This window comes from Staurois parvus, unplaced genomic scaffold (genome assembly GCF_062004578.1).
Source record: "Staurois parvus isolate SC_StPar_1 unplaced genomic scaffold, SC_StPar_1.0 ptg000155l, whole genome shotgun sequence".
NCBI lineage: Eukaryota > Metazoa > Chordata > Amphibia > Anura > Ranidae > Staurois > Staurois parvus.
The window spans coordinates 29,701,535-29,722,895 of record NW_028317951.1 but is presented as its reverse complement, the minus strand read 5'-3'; the positions used below and the strand labels follow the sequence as shown (position 1 = coordinate 29,722,895).

Sequence of the window (21,361 nt, the reverse complement as noted above, 5' to 3'; positions counted from 1 at the left end):
CAGAGTAACCAATCCGAATTCAGTGCTGATGTTAGACCACAAAAACAAAAAACACAAAATGGATTCCGATTTGTTGCTATTTATTACTGAACTTATGAAACCACACTACTACTCACAAGTAGGCCGCTCTGACAAAAAATGGTGACACTCAGATAAAGTATAAGCAAGACTCCAAAAACACTTATTTAGTAGCCACTTCTACTGAGCAAAACCTTGGACAGAGGGGTGGCGGGGGACGTGGTATACTTGGATTTTGCAAAAGCGTTTGACTCCGTTCCCCACACATGGCTAATGTGTAAGGTGAGGTCTACAGGCTTGGAAAAAATCAGTATGTAAATGGATAGAAAACTGGCTAAAAGATCGTATTCAGAAAGTAGTAGTTAATGATTCATACTCTGAATGGTCTGGGGTCATCAGTGGTGTACCCCAATGCTCAGTGTTGGGACCCTTACTTTTTAATATATTTATAAACAATATAGGGTCTGGGATTATAAATCCCATTTCAGTGTTTGCAGATGACACCAAGCTGTGCAGTGGAATAACATCCTTACAGGATGTCTCCAATTTACAAGCCGACCTCAATGCACTGTTTAATTGGGCAACTATGTGGCAAATGAGGTTTAATGTTGATAAATGTAAGGTTATGCACTTGGGGGCTAAGAATATGCATGCATCATACATACTAGGGGGAGTACAACTGGGGGAATCAATGGTGGAGAAGGATCTGGGAGTTCTGGTAGGTCACAAGCTTAATAATGGCATGCAATACCAAGCTGCGGTTTCTAAAGCGAGCAGCAAAAATTCTCTCTTGTATTAAAAGAGGTATAGACTCCGGAGAGAGATATCATATTACCCCTGTACAAATCATTAGTAAGACCTCATCTGGAATATGCAGTTCAGTTTTGGGCACCAATTCACAAAAAGAACATTGGGGAACTGGAGAAAGTACAGAGAAGGGCAACCAAACTGATAAGAGGCATGGAGGAGCTCAGCTATAAGTAAAAATTAGAGGAACTGAATTTATTCTCTCTTGAGAAGAGGAGATTAAGGGGGGATATGATCAACATGTATAAATACATCAGTGGTTCATATAGTGAACTCGGTGTAGAGTTATTCACCCCGAGGTCATCACAGAGGACAAGGGGGCACTCTTTACATCTGGAGGAAAAGAAATTTAATCTCCAAACACAGAAAGGTTTCTTCACAGTTAGAGCTGTGAAAATGTGGAACAGACTCCCTCAAGAGTTGGTTCTGGCCAGCCCAGTGGATTGCTTTAAAAAAGCCCTGGATTCTTTCTTAGATACACAGAATATAACCGGATACTAACATTTATAGGTAAAGTTGATCCAGGGAATATCCGATTGCCTCTCGGGGGATCAGGAAGGAATTTTTTCTCCTGCAGGAGCAAATTGGATCATGCTTTGCTGGTTTTTTTTTGCCTTCCTCTGGATCAACTGTGGGTGTAGGATTATAATTTTTTTTTTTAATGGTTGAACTGGATGGACTTTTGTCTTTTTTCAACCAGACTAACTATGTAACTTCTATATAGCTTACCTAAGATGCTAAACCTTGACCAAAAAATGGGTTTCTTCTTTTTTTCTTGCGAAAACTTTTCAAATGTGTAGTTTTATGCCAGTCACATCTGAGAAATGCGATCCATGCTGATGGATTATTACTGTATGAATCTCACCTATTTAAATATGTTTTTACCTCAGAAGGAAAGGCATATATTTGGGTGGCTTCTGATCACTAGGATCATAATATATAGAAACCCAGTTTTAGGATGCACTGGAGTAAATAAGTCTTTTTGCTTTTTTGGTTTCAAAAATCTTGATACATAAATGGCTAGAATCTGCTTGAGTATATAGACTGTACCCACACAAATGATAGCAGCTTGTAAATGGGAACAGAGCCCAAATCCTATGCTTTGGATATATTTATTACTCTAAATGTAAAACGCATCGAAAGAGAACCATTCGACATCTGATGTGAAATTTGTAGAAGTGTGCATGTAGCCTTAGGCTTTGAGACATTTGTATGTGTATAAAAAGTACATTACAATAAGGAACAATATACCAGTGTAGGGCACATACATACTACTATTTCAGTCATTTATCCAGGGTTTATGACAGTGAATATTTATAACATGCTAAGCATAATGCATTTTGTACATTCTTGCAGCTTTTACCAAAAATGAACAATTTTTTTTTCCTATGTATTATTGTAGGTGTTTGATAGAAGTAGGAGATGTGGCATTCGTGAAGCACACAACGGTTTTTGATCATTCTGACGGTATTTATCTGACTGTATACATTACCTTTTACAAATTACAAAGCAGTGGAAGAAGACCTGTCAGATGCCATTTCAGTGGCATGTCTGGAAAGTGTGGATCGATGTCTGCTGCTGCGTTGCTTCATTTATGTCAATTTGCCATCCTATGATCTGGCAAATTTAATTTTCAACGATCACTGTTGCATTAATTATTCAATTTAACTGCTTCTTTTAGCACATCTGATTCAATAGTATTGGACAATTATAACCATAATTCTATTATACCAAAACTACAAATAAAAATGATAAAGTAGCAAGGAAAATAAACTTCAGGTTGCATGCAAACAGATGTATTAAATTATTCGCATCTACGCTGGATCTTTCTGCCAGGAGCTGGCAGAAAAATTCTGTGTAAATAATGCTCTTTTTGGCATGTAATTACACGTGCTTATACACATTAGGAAGCATACGGTGTCTAGAAGCATACACCCATAAACGTATTATATTGGCTGGAATATTCATTTACATTAGCCACTAGAATTAATGTACTCACATACGTGTGCATTTGCACATGTTGATGTTTTTACGCACATATGTGTATGTGCAAACATTATGCCAGTCACCTCTTCGCAGAATACAGATTTGGGGCATTTTTGTGACATTAATATGAAAAATCTCACTAAAAGCACCAGTTTTCTGCCCATGTGCATGAGGTCTAAAGACTAAGTCCAGCCAGACAGTTGTTTATAACCAAAATGCCCCGACTCCATTGCTCACACTAACCATTATTACAGTTGTGCTCAAAAGTTTGCATACCCTGGCAGAAATTGTGAAATTTTGGCATTGATATTGAAAATATGACTGATCATGCCAAAAAATGCTCTTTTATTGAAGGATAATGATCATATGAAGCCATTTATTATCAAATAGTTGTTTGGCTCCTTTTTAAATCATAATGATAACAGAAATCACCCAAATGGCCATGATCAAAAGTTTACATACTCTACAATGTTTGGCCTTTGTACAGACACTCAAGTGAGACACACGGGTTACGATGCCAATAATAGGTTAATGTCCCACATCTGTGGCTTTTTAAGTTGCAATTAGTGTCAGTGTATAAATAGTCAGGGAGTTTGTTAGCTCTTATGTGGAAGCACTGACTAGGCTAGATACTGAGCCATGGGGATCAGAAAAAAACTGTCAAAAGTCCTGCGTAACAAGGTAATGGAGCTTTATAAAGATGGAAAAGGACATAAAAAGATGTCCAAAGCCTTGAATATGCCAATCAGTACTGTTAAATCACCTATTAAGAAGTGGAAAGTTCTGGGATCTCTTGATACCAAGCTAAGGTCAGGTAGGCCAAGAAAGATTGCAGTCACAACTGCCAGAAGAATTGTTTGGGATACAAAAGGAAACCCATAGGTAAGCACAAGAAAAACACAGGCTGCCCTGGAAAAAGACAGTGTGTTTGTTTTGAAGGAGCACAGTATGATGAAACTTGAACAAAAATTAGCTGCATGGTCGAGGTGCCAGAAAGAAGCCTTTACTGCATCAGTGACACAAAAAGGCCCGGTTAGGCATGTCATGGTGTTGTCAGGCATATTGTAACCAGGCTTTATTGTGGCATTGGTGCAGTAATAGCTTCTTTGATTGGTCACAGCTTGTCACATGGTACAAGGCTGTTGTGAATAGCCTTGTACCATGTGACCTCTGTGATTATTCACAGATTTCACACGTAGTAAGCAATGATGTCACAAGTGACATCTTGCTTACTACTTTGCATGTGATCACTGATTGGCCAATCAGCGATCACATGATCGGGACCTCGTACAGAAGTCCCGTCTGACGATCTGGAGGACACAGCGGGCACCGGATCGCCGTTTATAAATGGCCACCCAACCCTGCAGTGCCACCGACCGGCCGTTTATATACAACGGCCGGACGGGAGGTGGTTAATAGGTGATTTAACAGTACTGATTGGCATATTCAAGACTTTGGACATCTTTTTATGTCCTTTTCCATCTTTATAAAGTTCCATTACCTTGTTACGCAGGACCTTTGACAGCTCTTTTCTGATCCCCATGGCTCAGTATCTAGCCTAGTCAGTGCTTCCTTGTAAGAGCTAAAAAACTCATTGACTATTTATACACTGACACTAATTGCAATTTAAAAAGCCACAGATGTGGAACATTAACCTCTAATTGGCATTTTAGCCCGTGTGTGTCACCTTGTGTGTCTGTACCAAGGCCAAACATTCCAGGACATGTAAACTTTTGATCCGGGCCAATTGGGTGATTTCTGTTATCATTATGATTTAAAAAGGAGCCAAACAACTATTTGATAATAAATGGCTTCATATGATCATCATCCTTCAATAAAAGAGCATTTTTTGGCATGATCAGTCATATTTTCAATATCAATGCCAAAATTTCACAATTTCCGCCAGGGTATGTAAACTTTTGAGCACAACTGTATATCACTTGTTTTTAGAAAGGTTGCCCCACCATCAGTTCTGTGTTCATTACTGGAAAGATTTAAAATAGAACCATAGGCAAAGTTAAAAATTTACATGTATGATGATGTCCTCATGTAACATAGTTTTATTACATGGTGATCGGACCAATAAGTCTGTTATTTTAAAACGTTCTTTAACAGACCAAGGTGGTAAGCACGAGTGGCAGTTAGAGGGTTGAGACAATTCATTTAACACTGACAGGGGTGCTTACAATGGTCAGCTTTTATTTAAAATGTGTAAAACAATAGGAAAAAAGCTATTTTTGTAACTGCTTAACAAGTTTTATCTGAAGTTAGGGTTTAATTTGTTAGCTGCCTATGTAAAGTCCTTCTAAGTCTACCAGTCTCTCTTCCGCCAACTACCATCTCCGTATGTTGACAATGCTGCTGTTTAACAGTGGCTTTGTTGCTCCTCCATAGATACAGTGGAGAAGTGAGTATTGCCACCCTAAGACAGTAAGTATATGGCTGGCTGGTTCGCTAGATAAAAAAGGATCAGAAACCTAAAAAATAAAAGGTTTAATTTGTTAGTCGCTAATGTAAAGTCCATCTAAGTCTACCAGTCTCTCTAATGCCAACTACCATCTCCTAGGTTGGCAATGCTGCTGTTCAAGGGTGGCTATGTTACTCCTCCATAGATACGGTGGAGAAGTGAGTGCTGCCATCCTAAGACAGACAGTGAATTGCTTGCTGGACCTGGTAAAATAAAGGAAAAGAAAGCTAAAGAAAAGAAAACCAGTGCAGCTACCACATCCAAGGTTTGGCATACACTTTCAATGAGGAAGGAAATGCCCTGATTACCTTATCGAGTCTCAATGTGGCCCTAGACTTTAGAGTGCAGTTGAATGTGCTACTAACAATTTCAAGTTCATGCCAATGTAACGTGGATGTGGAAGCAGCAAAGAAGGAGGAGGCTGCTACCAGCACTGGCATATTGAATGGTATTGATATCAGTCCTAAAAGATTAGGTATTAGTACAGTACTGTTGCAGTATAAATCACATGTATGGCCACATCTAGATTGCTTTACCACATAACCCAGTAATGCCAAAATCAGTAATGAAATGAAAAGGATATGATTACTAAAGAATTGTTTTAATTTCCTAAAGTTAAAGAATAATATGAACATATTTAAATCTGACTACCTTTGAGGGGTAAGAAAGTTTTTTTCCTATCCTCTGCTGGTGTGAAAAATTGGCAACAGATGCTCAAGGGGTTCCCTTTCTGCTCTTTAAGACCATAAATTCAGGACTATATGAGATGCTAAACTTGAAGGGCACCAATAGTTTTTTACATTATTACTTATGTCATTACTGCATGTTAATATTAAATGAGATATTTCATTGGTAAATATAATATAATGACATATGGTATGATTTATTTTAATTCTTTTTAGGAAAAAATAAAGCCGAGTGGGCAAAGAATTTAAAGTCCAGTGATTTTCAGTTGTTGTGTCCTAATGGTGCCAGGGCAGAGGTGACACAGTATGAATACTGTAACTGGGCACAGGTCCCTGCTCATGCAGTTATGGTTCATCCAGACACTAATAGACATGCATTGTTTGGCCTGTTGGATAAAGCTCAGGTAGGTTCTTTATGATATCTTTGGACACTAATTAATTTTAAATGGAGATAATCTAGTCTCAAATTAAAGGCTAGGCACATAGACATCACTGAACATCATTTACAAGCCTTTCTTTTGCTGATAGCATGGTAATATAAAGTGGGTGCAGATGATGTTGCAGTCCTGTTCAGCTCTATTGCTGTCCAAATCCCCCAAAACACACTTCGATAGATGGGCAGAATTTTGAGTTTGGTATCCATGTAAGTATAAGTATATGCTATGATAAATCATTATATTTTCTCTCTACAATGCCATCAGTAAGTTCCTTTTAACTTTCATATTTTCTTTTTGTAGTTTCTCTATGAAGAATTACTACTTTGTATCTCTTTTTATGCTTACAATCACGCATAGTGTAAATATTTCTTATACAACTTGACTTAAAGTAAAACTATAGGCAAATGTTTTAGTTTTTTTTTTTCATTTTGGTAAGAAAAAAGGTTTCTTTGTTGTCATCTGTGTCCCATTGGGGAGATTTCCCTTCACTTCCTGTCCCATAGTCAAAACAGGAAGTGGGAGGAAATCCCTGTAAATTAGGGGAATTCCTTGGGGACCCCCAGGCCACCATAACTAGTGTCCCTCCTGGACAATTTCCCCTCTATTACCTTTCTAGGGACAACTCAAAATGTGGGATTTTCGTTTACTTTCACTTTCGATGATAATGATAAACAGGACAAATCAGCCTGAAGACCCTAATGGGGACATAGGCAGCAATAAAAACCTAGTAGGTTTTTTTATCCCCCTCTAATCTATTCAAAAAAAAAAAAGGTTTTACCTTTAATTGCACTTTAAAGGATAAGTTCATCTTTTAGACAAAAATAATAAATGCACACGTTTTTGCAGGTAAATTATTTTTGTCTACAGGAGCCTGGAAAGCATTGCACCAGCGATCAATATCAAATCGCTAATGCCATGCAAGTCTCCTGCAGACCTGTCAGAATATCAGCTTGCCGTACGGATGTACGGCCAAGCAGATATCCTGACAGGAAGCTTCAATGAAGTACCATGGCGCTCCACAGCGCCATGGTAGTTCATTGAAAACTATAAGCCCACAGCCGATAAGGATGCCGGGACTTGCAGTTCATTCATTCATGGAAGTCTGTGATTGAATGATGCGGCTGCGTGGGCAGATCCCCACACGACCACGCTGTTTTCAAATTTGACATATAGTACGGGGAAACTTCTCCCTGTATTATCTGTCAGAGGGAGGAGGGGTGACAGGCATGGCTGCAGCTATGGGAATGGGTGGAACATGTAACATGTTCCCAAAGGTGAACTTATCCTTTAAGATTACAACGGCACAATTATTTTTATAATGATTTGAATTTTCATTACATTTTAAGTCACATGCCATCCCTGCATTAAACTATTTTGTAAAAAAAAAAATTAAATATTTTAACATTAAATTGAAAAGCAGTCCATCTAGGGCCTAGCTGTGGCAACACCATACAGGGATCAACATAAAAACAGTGAATATGTTCTATTTTTTATATGTATTTTTTTTTGTTTTCCTTTTTTCTTTTTTTTCTTTTTTTTACTTATGCCCATTTTCAATTACAAAAATAAATTTTAATAAATGGGCAACAACATAAAACAGGCATTTACCAGGGACCAACCATGAAAATCTCACCAATAGTTATGGCGGTAATAACGTATAGTTTGCTTATGGTGCCTCTGTGCTGAAAAAACATTAATCTATATAGTGTTGCAAAACTGTCAGAGCACACAAATGCTCTCTTCTTTTCTGTTACCAAAGAATTGTTTTTAAAAATGCAGACCATTACATACGTTGTTTTCTCAGAGTATACAGTAGTAGTTGCAGCATATTGTTACAGAGGGCTTACACATGTTTAAGGATTTATTACTGAAAACATGAATTTACAATAAACAATCATTGCTGTTGGATTCAGGCATGGAGAAAGCACAGGAACTGAGAATGTTGTAGAAGAACACATTTGTATATACCAAGTACATTGTCAAAGGGTGATTGTATCATGATATTAACCAATGAGCCTATTTAAGTCTGAATAAGGAAAATGTAAAAAGAAATGGGTTCCCCCAATAAAATTTGGGTGAGTAAACTGTAAGCTCAAGAACCAACATAAAGAGAAATAGGGTGGAACAGAAGAAAAAGAGTAAGGAATGAGCAGAATTTAGTGTACAGAATGCCAGTGAGAGACTGGATAGAAAGAAGAAAGTCAGAAAAAGAGCAAGAGATGAGAAGGAAAGTGTGTTAGGAAAAGAAGGGATAGGGAAGTGGAGGAAGAAGTAAGGGAGAGAACCATAGAGACTGCTTGGGAGGGTTATATAAATTAAAATGGAGGGAGTGAGGATTATCCTCTTGTTACCAGAGTTGTAAGAGATGCAAAGTGTGTTTAAAAAGGGGGGAATAGTCAATCCATGGTTGCCATTTTGAGATAGATTTATTGTGGTGCCCTCCAAGATAGCAGTCACTTGTTTTATTGATGAATGTACCCTGGATCCTACATTTAACTCCTTGAAATTGAGGATATGGGAAATTCCACACTTGGGCAATCATTTGTTTAGTAGTTATTAACATGTGTGTTATAGGAGTTCAACAGTGCCAAGGGATGTGTCTATTGGTTCGTAGAGAAGATAACAACCCCTTTGTTATAGAGTTGGCTTTGGCAATTGATTAAAATGTTGTAGGAGACATAGGTGAGTCATGATTCTTAAGTAAAGATTCTACTAAGTGTCTCAATTGTATATGTTGAAACAATTCTCTACTAAGTGAGATTCCCGGATTTGCATGGATGTTCAAATACCATGAATGGTCAGCAGAAAATAAACAGTAATGAATCCATGTGAAATCCCCCATTTGGAGCTGCGAGTATCATCTATTAGTTTGGATGAATATCTAATGGATTCCCAAACAGACAGAGTATAGGCTAGGTTCAAGTTAAGACATTTAAGACCTAAGCATGGTGGGGTCCAAATAAGTCATGATAAAGGGATTAGGAAAATATCTAGTACATCTAAACGGTCCAATAAGTCTGACGTGGAATGCAGTTGGACCAGAGACATAATCAGGGTAGCCTTGTATCCTCTGCTTTTCTATACAATACAATACAATGAGTAAAAAAAATTATTTGGTTTTAAAAATTGTTTGTTTTTTTGTCTATTCGTGAGCTAATAATAATAAAAAATTATTTAAAAAAAACACGAGCAAGGTATTTATTAAAACAGCATACCAAAAAATAATGTCAGTACTATTAGGGAAGCAAATTAGCCATAGCGTTAGTTATAAGTTAAACAGCACATACTAACTATGCTAAATTGTGTCTAGATGTCCAGTTTTCACTGCTCATTGGAAATTAAAGTATTCAATTAAAAAACTGAGCCTACTGTATTAATAATCTGAAGAGGGAAGCATTGGAAAGACAGATATTGAACTTGATTCTTCCAGTAATCTGTATATTCATTTTTTAAATATTCTGCATGTTTCCATATGAAAATCTTTGCAAAAACCCATATTTTAGAGTTTCAGCTTGAGAATCAAGGCATATCTTTTCATTTTTAACTCCAAACCCTTAGGGGTGCAACGCCTCAAATAACATGGCCTGTTAGTCTTGCATGCCTTCATTCTACCTGCTTCTTACCATGCCATGGCAGCAAGGATAGGTTGTGACAAAGTAGGGTGTAAGTGAGATCAACCTTTTCCACATTCTAATTTTGTAAACTGATTGGCGCAAACCATAATAATTGAAAACAACTACAACTTTCTCCCTTAGAAATAACATAGATGAAGGCTTCCTTCCACCTTTTTTTCTTGACACATTAACATTGTATTAGGAATTACTGGTTCTCTTGAACTTTTCTGTATTTCTGTAGAGGTTATGTACATTTCTGGTTTGTTGTAACCCATTACAAAACTGAAATGAAAACTCTTATGCATGCAGCCAGTGCTGTAGCTATAAACAATTAAGCAATGCCCTATTTATGAAGCTTGTTCTTGTTTAATGTGTTGTCTATTATTTATATTCTTTATTTTTACTCTACAGGAATATTACGGGAGAGAGAGCAGCTATGAATTTAAAATGTTTAATTCTTCACGTTATAATCGAACAGATTTGATCTTCAAGGACTCTACATATAAAATTGTTCCAGTCAAAGAAAAGAAAACATATGAAGAGTGGCTAGGTAGAAATTATATAGAATCTTTAGAAGGTCTACAGTGCTCATCCAGTAATGGTAAGAACAAACAATGTATGTATTTCTTCTGTTCATTTACAGCATTAAGAGATGTTTCAGACTGATACCATAAAATTATTTGTATATACATATATATATATATATATATATATATAGTTATGTCCATATATATTTGGACACAGGCACAATTTTCATAATTTTGGCTCTGTATGCCACCAGAATATATTAAAACAAAACATTCCAATTGAACTTGAAGTGCAGACTTTCAGCTGTAATTCAAGGGGTTGAACGTAAATATCAAGTACAAATTTTAGGAACTGTGACCATTTTTATACACAGTCCCTACATTTTCAGGGGCTCAAATGTAATTGGACAAATAAATATAATCATAAATAAAATGTTATTTTTAATATTTTGTTGAGAATCCTTTACTGGCAATGACTGCCTGAAGTCTGGAACTGCCTGCAACTATCTTCAGTTGTTCTTTGTTTGTGGGTCTTTCTGCCTTTAGTTTTGCCTTCAGCAAGTGAAATGCATGCTCAATTGGGTTGTGATCAGGTGATAGACTCGGCCATTGCAGAATATTCCACTTCTTTTCCTTCAAAAGCTCCTGGGTTGCTTTTACAGTGTGTTTTGGATCATTGTCCATCTATACTGTGAAGCGCTGTCCAGTCAACTTTGCTGCATTTGGCTGAATCTGGGCTGACAGTATATCTCTAAACACTGCAGAATTCATCCGGCTGCTTCTGTCTTCTATAACATCATCAATAAACACCAATGACCCAGTGCCACTGGAAGCCATGTATGCCCATGCCATCACACTCCCTCCACCATGTTTTACAGATGACTTTGTGTGCTTTGGATAATGAGCTGTTTCAAGCCTTCTCTATTTGCTCTTGTGAAGTCTTCTCTTGATTGTAGACTTTGACACCTCCTGGAGAGTGTCCTTCACTTATCTGGATGTTGTGAATGGGTTTTTCTTTACCATAGAGAGGATCCTGCGATCATCCACCACTGTTGTCTTCCATGGATGTCCATGCCTTTTTATGTTGCAGAGCTCACCAGTGTGTTCTTCTTTCCTCAGAATGTACCAAACTGTTGATTTGGCCACTCCTAATGCTGCTGCTATCTCTCTGATGGATTTGTTTCATTTTTGAAGCCTTACAATGGCTTGTTTCACTTGCATGGACAGCTCCTTTGAAGCCATGATGTAGGTTCACAGCAATAGATTTCTAATGCAAATACCACTCTTAGAATCAACTCCAGACCTTTTACCTGCTTAATTAGTGAAGAAATAATGAAGGTGTAGCCCACACTTGGCCAGCTGAGCTGTAATTCCTAAACCCTTCCTCCAATTTGGATGTACATACCCTGAAATTAAACCTGAGAGTGTGCACTTTCAGTCCATATCCATTATATAACTATAGCTTGAATATGTTTTGGTAAATTCCTGAAAAATACTAAAATTATGCCGGTGTTCAAATATATATGGACCTAACTGTGTATATACACACTACTGTGCAAAGGTTCTGTGTAAAACATGCTGTAAGTTAAGAATGCTTTCAGAAATAGAAGTGTTAATAGTTTTTTTTATCAATTAACAAAATGGAAAGTAAATGAGCAGAAGAGAAATCCAAATCAAATCAATATTAGGTGTGACCATCCTTTGCCTTCAAAACAACATCAATTCTTCTAGGTACACTTGTACAATTTCTGAAGGAAGGTTGTTCCAAACATCTTGGAGAACTAACCACAGATCTTTTGTGGATGTAGGCTGCTTCAAATCCTTCTGTCTCTTCATGTAATCCCAGACAGACTTGATGATGTTGAGATCAGGGCTCTGTGGGAGCCAAACCATCACTTCAAGGACTTCTTGTTCTTCTTTGTGCTGAAGATAGTTCTTAATGACATGGGCTCTATGTTTTTGGTCAATGTTCTGTTGCAGAATAAATTTGAGGCCATTCACACACCTCTCTGATGGTATGGCATGATGGAAAAGTATCTGCCTGTATTTCTCAGCACTGAGGACACCACTGATCCTGACCAAATCTCTAACTCCATTTACAGAAATGCAGCCCCAAACTTGCAAGGAACCTCTTCCATGCTTCACTGTTGCCTGCAGACACTCATTATTGTACCCTTCTCCAGCCTTTCAGTGAATAAGCTGCCTCCTGCTACAGCAAAATATTTCAAATTTTTACTTACCAGTCCACAGCACCTGCTGTGATTATTTTGCACCCTAGTTCCTATATTTTCATGCCTATTTGAATCACTTAGCCTTGTTTCTAAGTTGGAGGTATGCTTTTTTAGCCGTAATTCTTCCATAAAGACCACTTCTGTCTAGACATCCCTGAACAGTAGATGAGTGTAGCAGGGAACCACTGTTTTCTGCCACTTCTGTGATAATGGCACTGCTTGATGTTGAAGGGAAGCATGATGTGTTTTTCATCTGCTGCATTAAGTTTCCTTGGCTGACCACTGAGTCTATGGTCCTCAACATTGCCTGTTTATTTGTGCTTCTTCAAAAGTGCTTGAACAACATAACATGAAACCCCAGTCTGCTTTGAAATCTTTGCCTGGAAGAGACCTTGCTGATACAGTATTGTGCCTTGTTTTTGTGCTTAGTTTGGCCATGGTGTATGACCTGTGACACAAAACTGTCTTCCCTAATCTCATCTTAGTCGTAGAGTATGGCTGTTCATCACCCAGTTTTAAGCCTCTTACGCACCTGTTTCTGTTTCGATTAATTGCTGTGTTTCAACCTATACATGAAATTGATGATCATTAGTACCTGCTTGGTATAATTGATTAATCATATACCTGTGTCAAATCCTACAAAATCCCTAACTTTGTTCAAGTGTACAAAGTATGCAAGTGTAAGAATTGATGCTGGTTTGAGCCAAAGGGTAGTGACTACCCTTTGGCTTCAAACCAGTGACTACCCTTTGACACCAAACATTGAATTGATTTAGATTTTTCTTCTGTTTGCTCACTTTGCATTTTGTAAATTGATAGAAATGAATGATTAAAATATATATTTTTGAAAGCATTCTTATGGTAACTCTTCACACCTGCCTAAAACTTCTACACATTTATATACAGTGAAAGAAATAAGTATTTGATCCCCTGCTGATTTTGAATGTTTACCCACTCACAAAGAAATGATCAGTCTAAAAAGCGAATGGTAGGTGTATTGCAACACTGAGAGACAGAATAGCAACAACAAATTCAAAAGAAATGCATGTCTAACAAATTATGCACTGATTTGCATGTTCATGAGGGAAATAAGTATTTGATCCCCTTCACAAAACATGACTTAGCACTTGGTGGCAAATCCCTTGTTGGCAACCACAGAGGTCAGAAGTTTCCTGTAGTTGGCCACCAGGTTTGCACACATTTCAGGAGGGATTTTGGTCCACTCCTCTTGGCAGATCCTCTCCAAGTCATTAACGGTTGGGTGGCTGACATTTGGCAAATCGAACTTTCAGCTCCCTCCACAGATTTTCAATCGGCTTAGGATCTGGAGACTGGCTAGGCCACTCCAGGATCTTAATGTGCTTCTTCTTAAGCCACTCCTTTGTTGCCTTGGCTGTGTCATGCTGGAACACCCATCCATGACCCATTTTCAATTCCCTGGCTGAGGGAAGAAGGTTCTCACCTAAGATTTGATGGTACATTGCTCCGTCCATCATCCCTTTGATGCGGTGCAGTTGTCTTGTCCCCTTAGCAGAAAACACCCCCCAAAGCAGAATGTTTCCACCACCATGTTTGACAGTTGGGATGGTGTTCTTGGGGTCATAGGCAGCATTCCTCCTACTTCAAACACTGCGAGTTGAGTTGATGCTAAAGAGCTCGATTTTCGTCTCATCTGACCACAACACTTTCAAGCAGTCCTCCTCTGCATCATTCAGATGTTCAGTGGCAAACTTCAGATGGGACTGAACATGTGCTTTCTTGAGCAGAGGGACCTTGCAGGCACGCAGGATTTCAGTGCTTGTCGGCGTAGTGTGTTACCAATTGATTTCTTGGTAACTGTGGTCCCAGCTGCCTGGAGATCATTGACAAGATCCTCAGGTGTACTTCTGGGATGATTCCTCACTGTTCTCAAGATCATTGGCACTCCACCAGGTGAGATCTTGCATGGTACACCAGACCTAGGGAGACTGACAGTTGTTTTGTGTTTCTTCCATTTGCGAATGATTGCACCAACTGTTGTCACCTTCTCACCAAGCTGCTTGGCGATAGTTTGGTAGCCCAGTCCAGCCTTGTGTAGGTCTACAATCTTGTCCCTGACATCCTTGGACAGCTCTTTGTTCTTTACCATGGTGGAGAGTTTGGAATCTGATTGTTTGATTACTCCTGCGGACAGGTGTCTTTTATACAGGTAACAAAATGAGATTAGCAGCACTCCCTTTAAGAGACTGCTTCTAATCTCAGCTTGTTACCTGTATGAAAGACACCTGGTAGCCAGAAATCCTGCTGAATGATAGGGGATCAAATACTTATTTCCCTCATGAACATGCAAATCAGTGCATAATTTGTTAGACATGCATTTGTTGTGAATGTCTTGTTGCTTTCCTGTCACTCAGTGTTACAATACACCTACCATTTGGTTTTTAGACTGATCACTTCTTTGTGAGTGGGCAAACATTCAAAATCAGCAGGGGATCAAATACTTATTTCCTTCAATATATATATATATATATATATATATATATATATATATATATATATATATAAATATAGTTGGTTCTATACTAGCTGTACATGGCTGTATTTATGGATTTTTTTTAAGGCAGTGAATGTGCTTTTCACCAAACTTTCACAGGTGGTATTCATACCCTGTATTTTAAACCACATGCACCACAAAAATTCACCTACAATGAATATTTGGTAAATGACACATGCATTGCTTTATAAATATGCCCTATGGTGTTAACATTAAAAGTATATCACAGAAAGGTTGTTTTTTTTCCACAAAGAACAATTAGGTTATGTTATGAGGCCATTTTAGACAACAGTAGTGATTACTGTAATTCTTTAAAGTGAACTAATGTTCACCAAAAACAGGCAAACTCAGGAACACCTAAAGGTGCCTGGGCGAATTGCCACATGCCTTGTAGAACTTCTTGAAATCTTAGGCAGTGCTTATATGTAAATCATAAAATAGGTTCCTAAATACTGTGATTGATCCTGCCTTCTGAGCCAAAATGTTAATTCATTGTTATGATTTGCAACCTTAGTGACCAATAGTGAGTTGGTAAGATTGATGGGGCTATGTCCAAGCATGATTCAAGAAACTAAAGTCGCTATTTACATAATAGAGTTACTAGGCTTCAGGGCTTCCTAAAAATTAAGGTTATGGAAGCATACCTGCAGGCATCTTTAGGTACTTGCTACATACTGTATATCTACCCTCAGTTTATGAGATCACTTAAAGGCAACATGCTGCCAACGTTAGTAATTACCAGGTACAATATTGTTCCAGAACAATGGAGCTGAACACTTGTTAATCCTGTCAATGAAATCCACCTAATGCAGCTTCTTTTGATGGGGTGGCAATGATGCTGTGCTGCTCCTGAATTCAGAGCAGAGCTGCCAATTTCATGTAGGCTGGGATGGCATTACTGCCTCTGTTGCTGAGAGCCTCCCCCTGTGAGCTGCAGTGTCTGTGAACGGGAGTGTGTAAAGGAGGATTTGGCTCATTTCTGTCCTTCAGACTTTAGAGGGGGGCCGAACTTTGGCCCTTGGGAGTAGAGAAGGTCCCAACATCAATGTGAAAAAACACTGACCCCATCTTTGTTGTCAGTGGAAGGGATTGTGCTCCATCATTGGTGTAATTGAGGTGAATTGTGCCCCATCATTGCTCATTTGACCGCATTTTTGGTGTCATTGGAAGAAATTGTTCCACATCATTGGTGCCATTGGGAGGATAAGTGCCCCATCATTGGTGTCAGTGGGCCCCATTGTTGGTGTCAGTTGGAGGAATTATGCCCCTTCGTTGGTGTCAGTGGGAGGAATTATACCACATTTTTCGTATCAGTGGATGAAATAGTGGCCAAGGGCCAAATAGAAGCAAGCAAAGAGCTGCAGTTTGGAGACCATTGGTGTAGACTAATGTGTAGGTGAAGAACAGGTCAGTAAAGATAAAGCTTGGCATTAGATGGTTGTAGGATATGCAAGGACACTTGGAGTGCCAAATGTTCTTTTGTTTCACAAACTGTAGAGATACAAATGTGTATTGTGTGAGCTGGATCTCTTTGTGCTTTGCCTTTACAAACACAGGGAAGCCACTGGAAATCCAGCTGTGAACAGAAATTTACTGCAGTGGCTTGTAGGCAGCATACTCAATGAGACACTGAACCTGTGACCTGGGTGTCAACTTTGATCCTAGTAGCCTATAAAGATAGCAATTATTTATTAGTCCTGTTAAAATTGTCAAGATCAGGAAATGGTCATCAAAAGACTTCAGACACATCTACAGCCTTCATGTCATACTATGATGCTGGTAAGCTATAAGGAAAACCAATGCAATGCTATTGCTATGAAGGCAGTGGCAAAGACACATAGTGCTCAAAATAGAAAAAAAAAACTTTTTTCCAAGAATGAAATTATAGTAATAGAGCTCCTCTTTTAATTATGCCAAATCACTTTAAAATTAAAAGGGTATATTCTAAAACTGACATTAATTTGTTTTATTTTTTTCTCCTGCAGCTTTAACTCCACTGAACATTGCCATACTGCTAATTAGCAATATCATACTAATTAAGTTTTCTGCATAATTACCAACTACTGAGTCATCAAGATGTCCTTGGAAATGTGATGTAAAAATGTAGAGGTTTTCTTTCTTCTCACTAAAGGCAAGATAGTGTCTAAGTAGTAAATGTCAGTGCCTGAGGACCTGAAAACAACTTGACCTTACTCGATTGACAAAAGGCCATGATCTCAGTGTTATGTCCACGTCAAAAGTCTCTATTTATTTAATGAATATTATATAAACCTTTTGCAGGAGGCAGGTATATGTTTACATATATGAACTATTTCTTCATTGTGTTCAAGTATCTGAGTATTTGGGATAAATAATGTGTAAACAAGCCTCACCTATCTGCTGTTCACTTAAAACCTTCAATGATTAGGTAAAGTTAGGCCCCTTTCAGATCTGTATTTCTCAGCAGGGGATCTGTCTGCTGATCCCCTGCTGAGCTGGGCTGAGCTGAGTGGAGCGGGCGGATGACAAGTCCGTGCCCGCTCCGCTTATGCAGAGTGGACATGGACACAGCCCACTCTGCTCTTTGAGCAGTCGAATGTAAACAGAACGGCTGTCCATTTACACCTAACTGCCCTCTGATCCAGCCAGACAGACGGGAATGGATCCTCTTCCATTTGTTTTTCCTGGATCGGATTGAAGGTAGGCGGGTGTAAACAGACACAAATCCATTTACATCTACTGCTCCATAGGGGAGAATGGAGGGTCCAATTGGATCCGCATGAAAAACAGACAGGCATACCCTACTGGACAGTTTGTGTGAAAGGGGCCTAAGTGTGTCATACACATTTTGAAACAGTGGGCGACAATTTGTTGCCTTCAAATTCTCTGATCTATGTTATTTTAGGAATGGGATTATGAATTGATTCACAGGTCCAGCTCTGAACATGGAAACGTGTTAAATTGTTATCAGGGCAAAATAAAAAAAATGCACTACATCTCTGTAATACATGCACATGGAAACTTCTCAAAGCGTATGTTAGGGAAAAATTAAAAAAATAAAAACATAAGTAGTACATCTCTGTAATTAATGCACATTTACACATGTTTTGTCCCTTTAAAGGCCATGCATGTACAGAAAAATACCTGTTGATCTGCCAGAATGCACTCTGCTCATAATTTATTTCTGTGGACAGAATGCACTCTGCTCATAATTTATATGCACATGGAAACTTCTCAAAGCGTATGTTAGGGAAAAATTAAAAAAATAAAAACATAAGTAGTACATCTCTGTAATTAATGCACATTTACACATGTTTTGTCCCTTTAAAGGCCATGCATGTACAGAAAAATACCTGTTGATCTGCCAGAATGCACTCTGCTCATAATTTATTTCTGTGGACAGAATGCACTCTGCTCATAATTTATTTCTGTGGACAGAATGCACTCTGCTCATAATTTATTTCTGTGGACAGAATGCACTCTGCTCATAATTTATTTCTGTGGACAGAATGCACTCTGCTCATAATTTATTTCTGTGGACAGAATGCACTATGCTCATAATTTATTTCTGTGGTTTGGCACAACATAAAACTGCAATAAATAGTTAGCCCTGCCCAGTTGCCTGTCATTAAACTACTGAATCACTCCCATTCTCGTCATCTCCACAACCAGCAGATTAAAGTGGTTCAGAAGCCTCAAATTTTTTCACCTTAATGCATTCTATGTTTTCACCTTAATGCATTGGATGTTGCAGAGCATCCCCTCTCACCCCTCTTATAGTTACCTGAGCCTGATTTTGATCCAGCGCTGTGCAAGAGAGCTGTGCCTCTCCTGGCTTTGTCTCTCCTCACTGAGCAGACTGATAGTAGCAGGAGCCATTGGCTCCTGCTCCTGTCAAACAAATCTAGTAACGAGAGAGTGGAGGCAGGCTGTGCCCCATTGTCTGTGTCAATAGAGGCATTCAGGGTGGCTGGGGAGTGAGCTCACATGAGTGCCCCCACTGAGTGGGGGCACTGAGCGGGGCAGGGGAGCCAGGAGCTCTGGCAGGTGACCCGAGAAGTGGAGGAGCAGGGCTGCTCTGTACAAAACCACTGCACAGAGCAGGTAAGTATAACATGTTTATTTTTTTATTTAAAAACAATGGAAGCTTTAATATCACTTTAATTGTTCTGTAGTCCAAGGTAAGAACTGGGAATACTCCTTTATAACATAGGACACAACACAGGGCAGCTCTGAATTTATGACTTGATCAACAGGTATATTTTTCTCACTTTTTGAAATGATATAACAAATGCTCTCAAAGGTTATTTAACAAATCAAAAAGTAGCAAATGCGAGGATTTCCTTTTCAAGGTTTACATATACTTTATACACTTTAACTATCACTCCATTCTCCTCATTGCTATGATCTATAAGGAGATAAAGAAAACTTTTTTCAAACTTTGTTATTGTCCACACACTGGTCACTCCATCTACTGGGCCTGAGTGCTGGTAGCCAGATTTACTGTATATTAAATAATGCCAATAATTTGGGACACAGACCATTTACCAGACTACCCCTGCAGAGCCACAATCTGGCTTTGTCTGAATGGATTTTTCATTCATAACATACAATGTGATCATTCGGAACCACTCCTGGTATTTTTGACCTATGCATTCTGAAAGTCCAGCTACCTTTTCAATTGCCCAGCAGAAATTTAGATTCTATAAGTATTAGTGTCTCAATGTACTAATCAATTATAGTTATGATTTGTTTTTAAGATTGTTGTGTGCATATTTCTGTTGTCTAATTAATTTTTACATAAGGAAATCATCAAAGCAATCCATGGTACAACATTTAAACTAGTACAATTTAATGACAATAGATTTAAAGAGTGTTTGAACACATCTATATTTCACCTTCCTTAATACGGTAATACAAAGACTGACAATAAATGATGATGTAAAGTACCTTGGCTATGTTAGTTTTTCTTATGTAGAATGATTCTCAACAGCTGTATACAATATTCAGTATCTAGAAATTAAATAAGGCAATCCACACTTATAGTCAGAGCCAGGACATGGTCCTCTGACACCCAATTACTCCTCTTCCACTGAGCTGACATGGATCATGCTTGCACATCACACTTACAATGGCTGGGCTGGCACAGACAGCATAAGTGGCTAATGCTGCCTGCTGTCACTAAAGTGGTTGTAAAGGAAGAAGGTTTTTTATTTTCATACTTTCTTTTCAAATTGTTTTCAAAGTGTTCCTTTAATTTTTTGAGCAGTGTAGTTTGCAATCTTATAGTGGGAAACATCTATAACATTTTTCAAATCATTGAAAAAAACCCAAAATGACTGATCTTGCATTCATCCCATACAATCTCTTGTGACATCATATACAAGTGCTTGGATAGAAGATACAGATCAGCAGGGATGAATGTTAGAACAGGTAGTTGTGTTTCACTGTCCCTTGCCTGCACCACTCTGCATTTGGAGAACAGATGAAAAAGAAGCATGGTGGAAATGGGGGTATTAAAAGGCCCGGGGTGTGTGCAGAGTCACTATTAGTTATAAGAAGGGGGCTTGTGGGGTAGCAAAAGAACAAATCTAGAGCAGAGGTGTGGTGCTGTGTACAGGGGGATGCTGACATTTTGGCACAGAGGACATGTCAGGGTACAAATATGTCTCCTGCAGGTTATACACATAAGTGGCAACTGTCTGTGTTCTGCATTACTTATTCCACAACATCTGCTCTCTGCACTCCTTACTCCTGACCCCTGCCCTGCATTACTTACTCCAGAACTGTGCATTCTGCATTACCTACTCCTGACCTCTGCATGCTGCAGTACTCACTCCAGACCCCTACACTATACATCATTTACATACGACTCCTGCATTCTGTATTACTTACTAAAGACCTCTGCATGACTTGCTTTTGACCTCTGCACCCTGTATTAATTACTCCTGACCTCTGCACCCTGTATTAATTACTCCTGACCTCTGCACCCTATATTACTTGCCCCTCACCTCCACACTCTGCATAACTTACTCCTGCCCTCTGCAAAACGTACTCCTACCCTCTGCACTTTGCA

At 38.6% G+C, this 21,361-nt stretch overlaps 1 protein-coding gene across 1 annotated transcript in view; it reads left to right on the top strand.

Moving 5' to 3' along the window:
• The window catches only part of MELTF (melanotransferrin), a 96,623-nt gene extending 76,389 nt beyond the window's left edge, over nt 1–20,234 (top strand). Inside the window, exons 13-16 of the mRNA XM_089675608.1 lie at nt 2,228–2,292; nt 6,181–6,368; nt 10,427–10,616; nt 17,292–20,234. Coding sequence (XP_089531734.1) covers nt 2,228–2,292; nt 6,181–6,368; nt 10,427–10,616; nt 17,292–17,359 — 511 coding nt within the window. The 3' untranslated portion in view covers nt 17,360–20,234. The remainder of the gene's footprint in view (nt 1–2,227; nt 2,293–6,180; nt 6,369–10,426; nt 10,617–17,291) is intronic.
• Nucleotides 20,235–21,361: the final 1,127 nt, after the last annotated feature.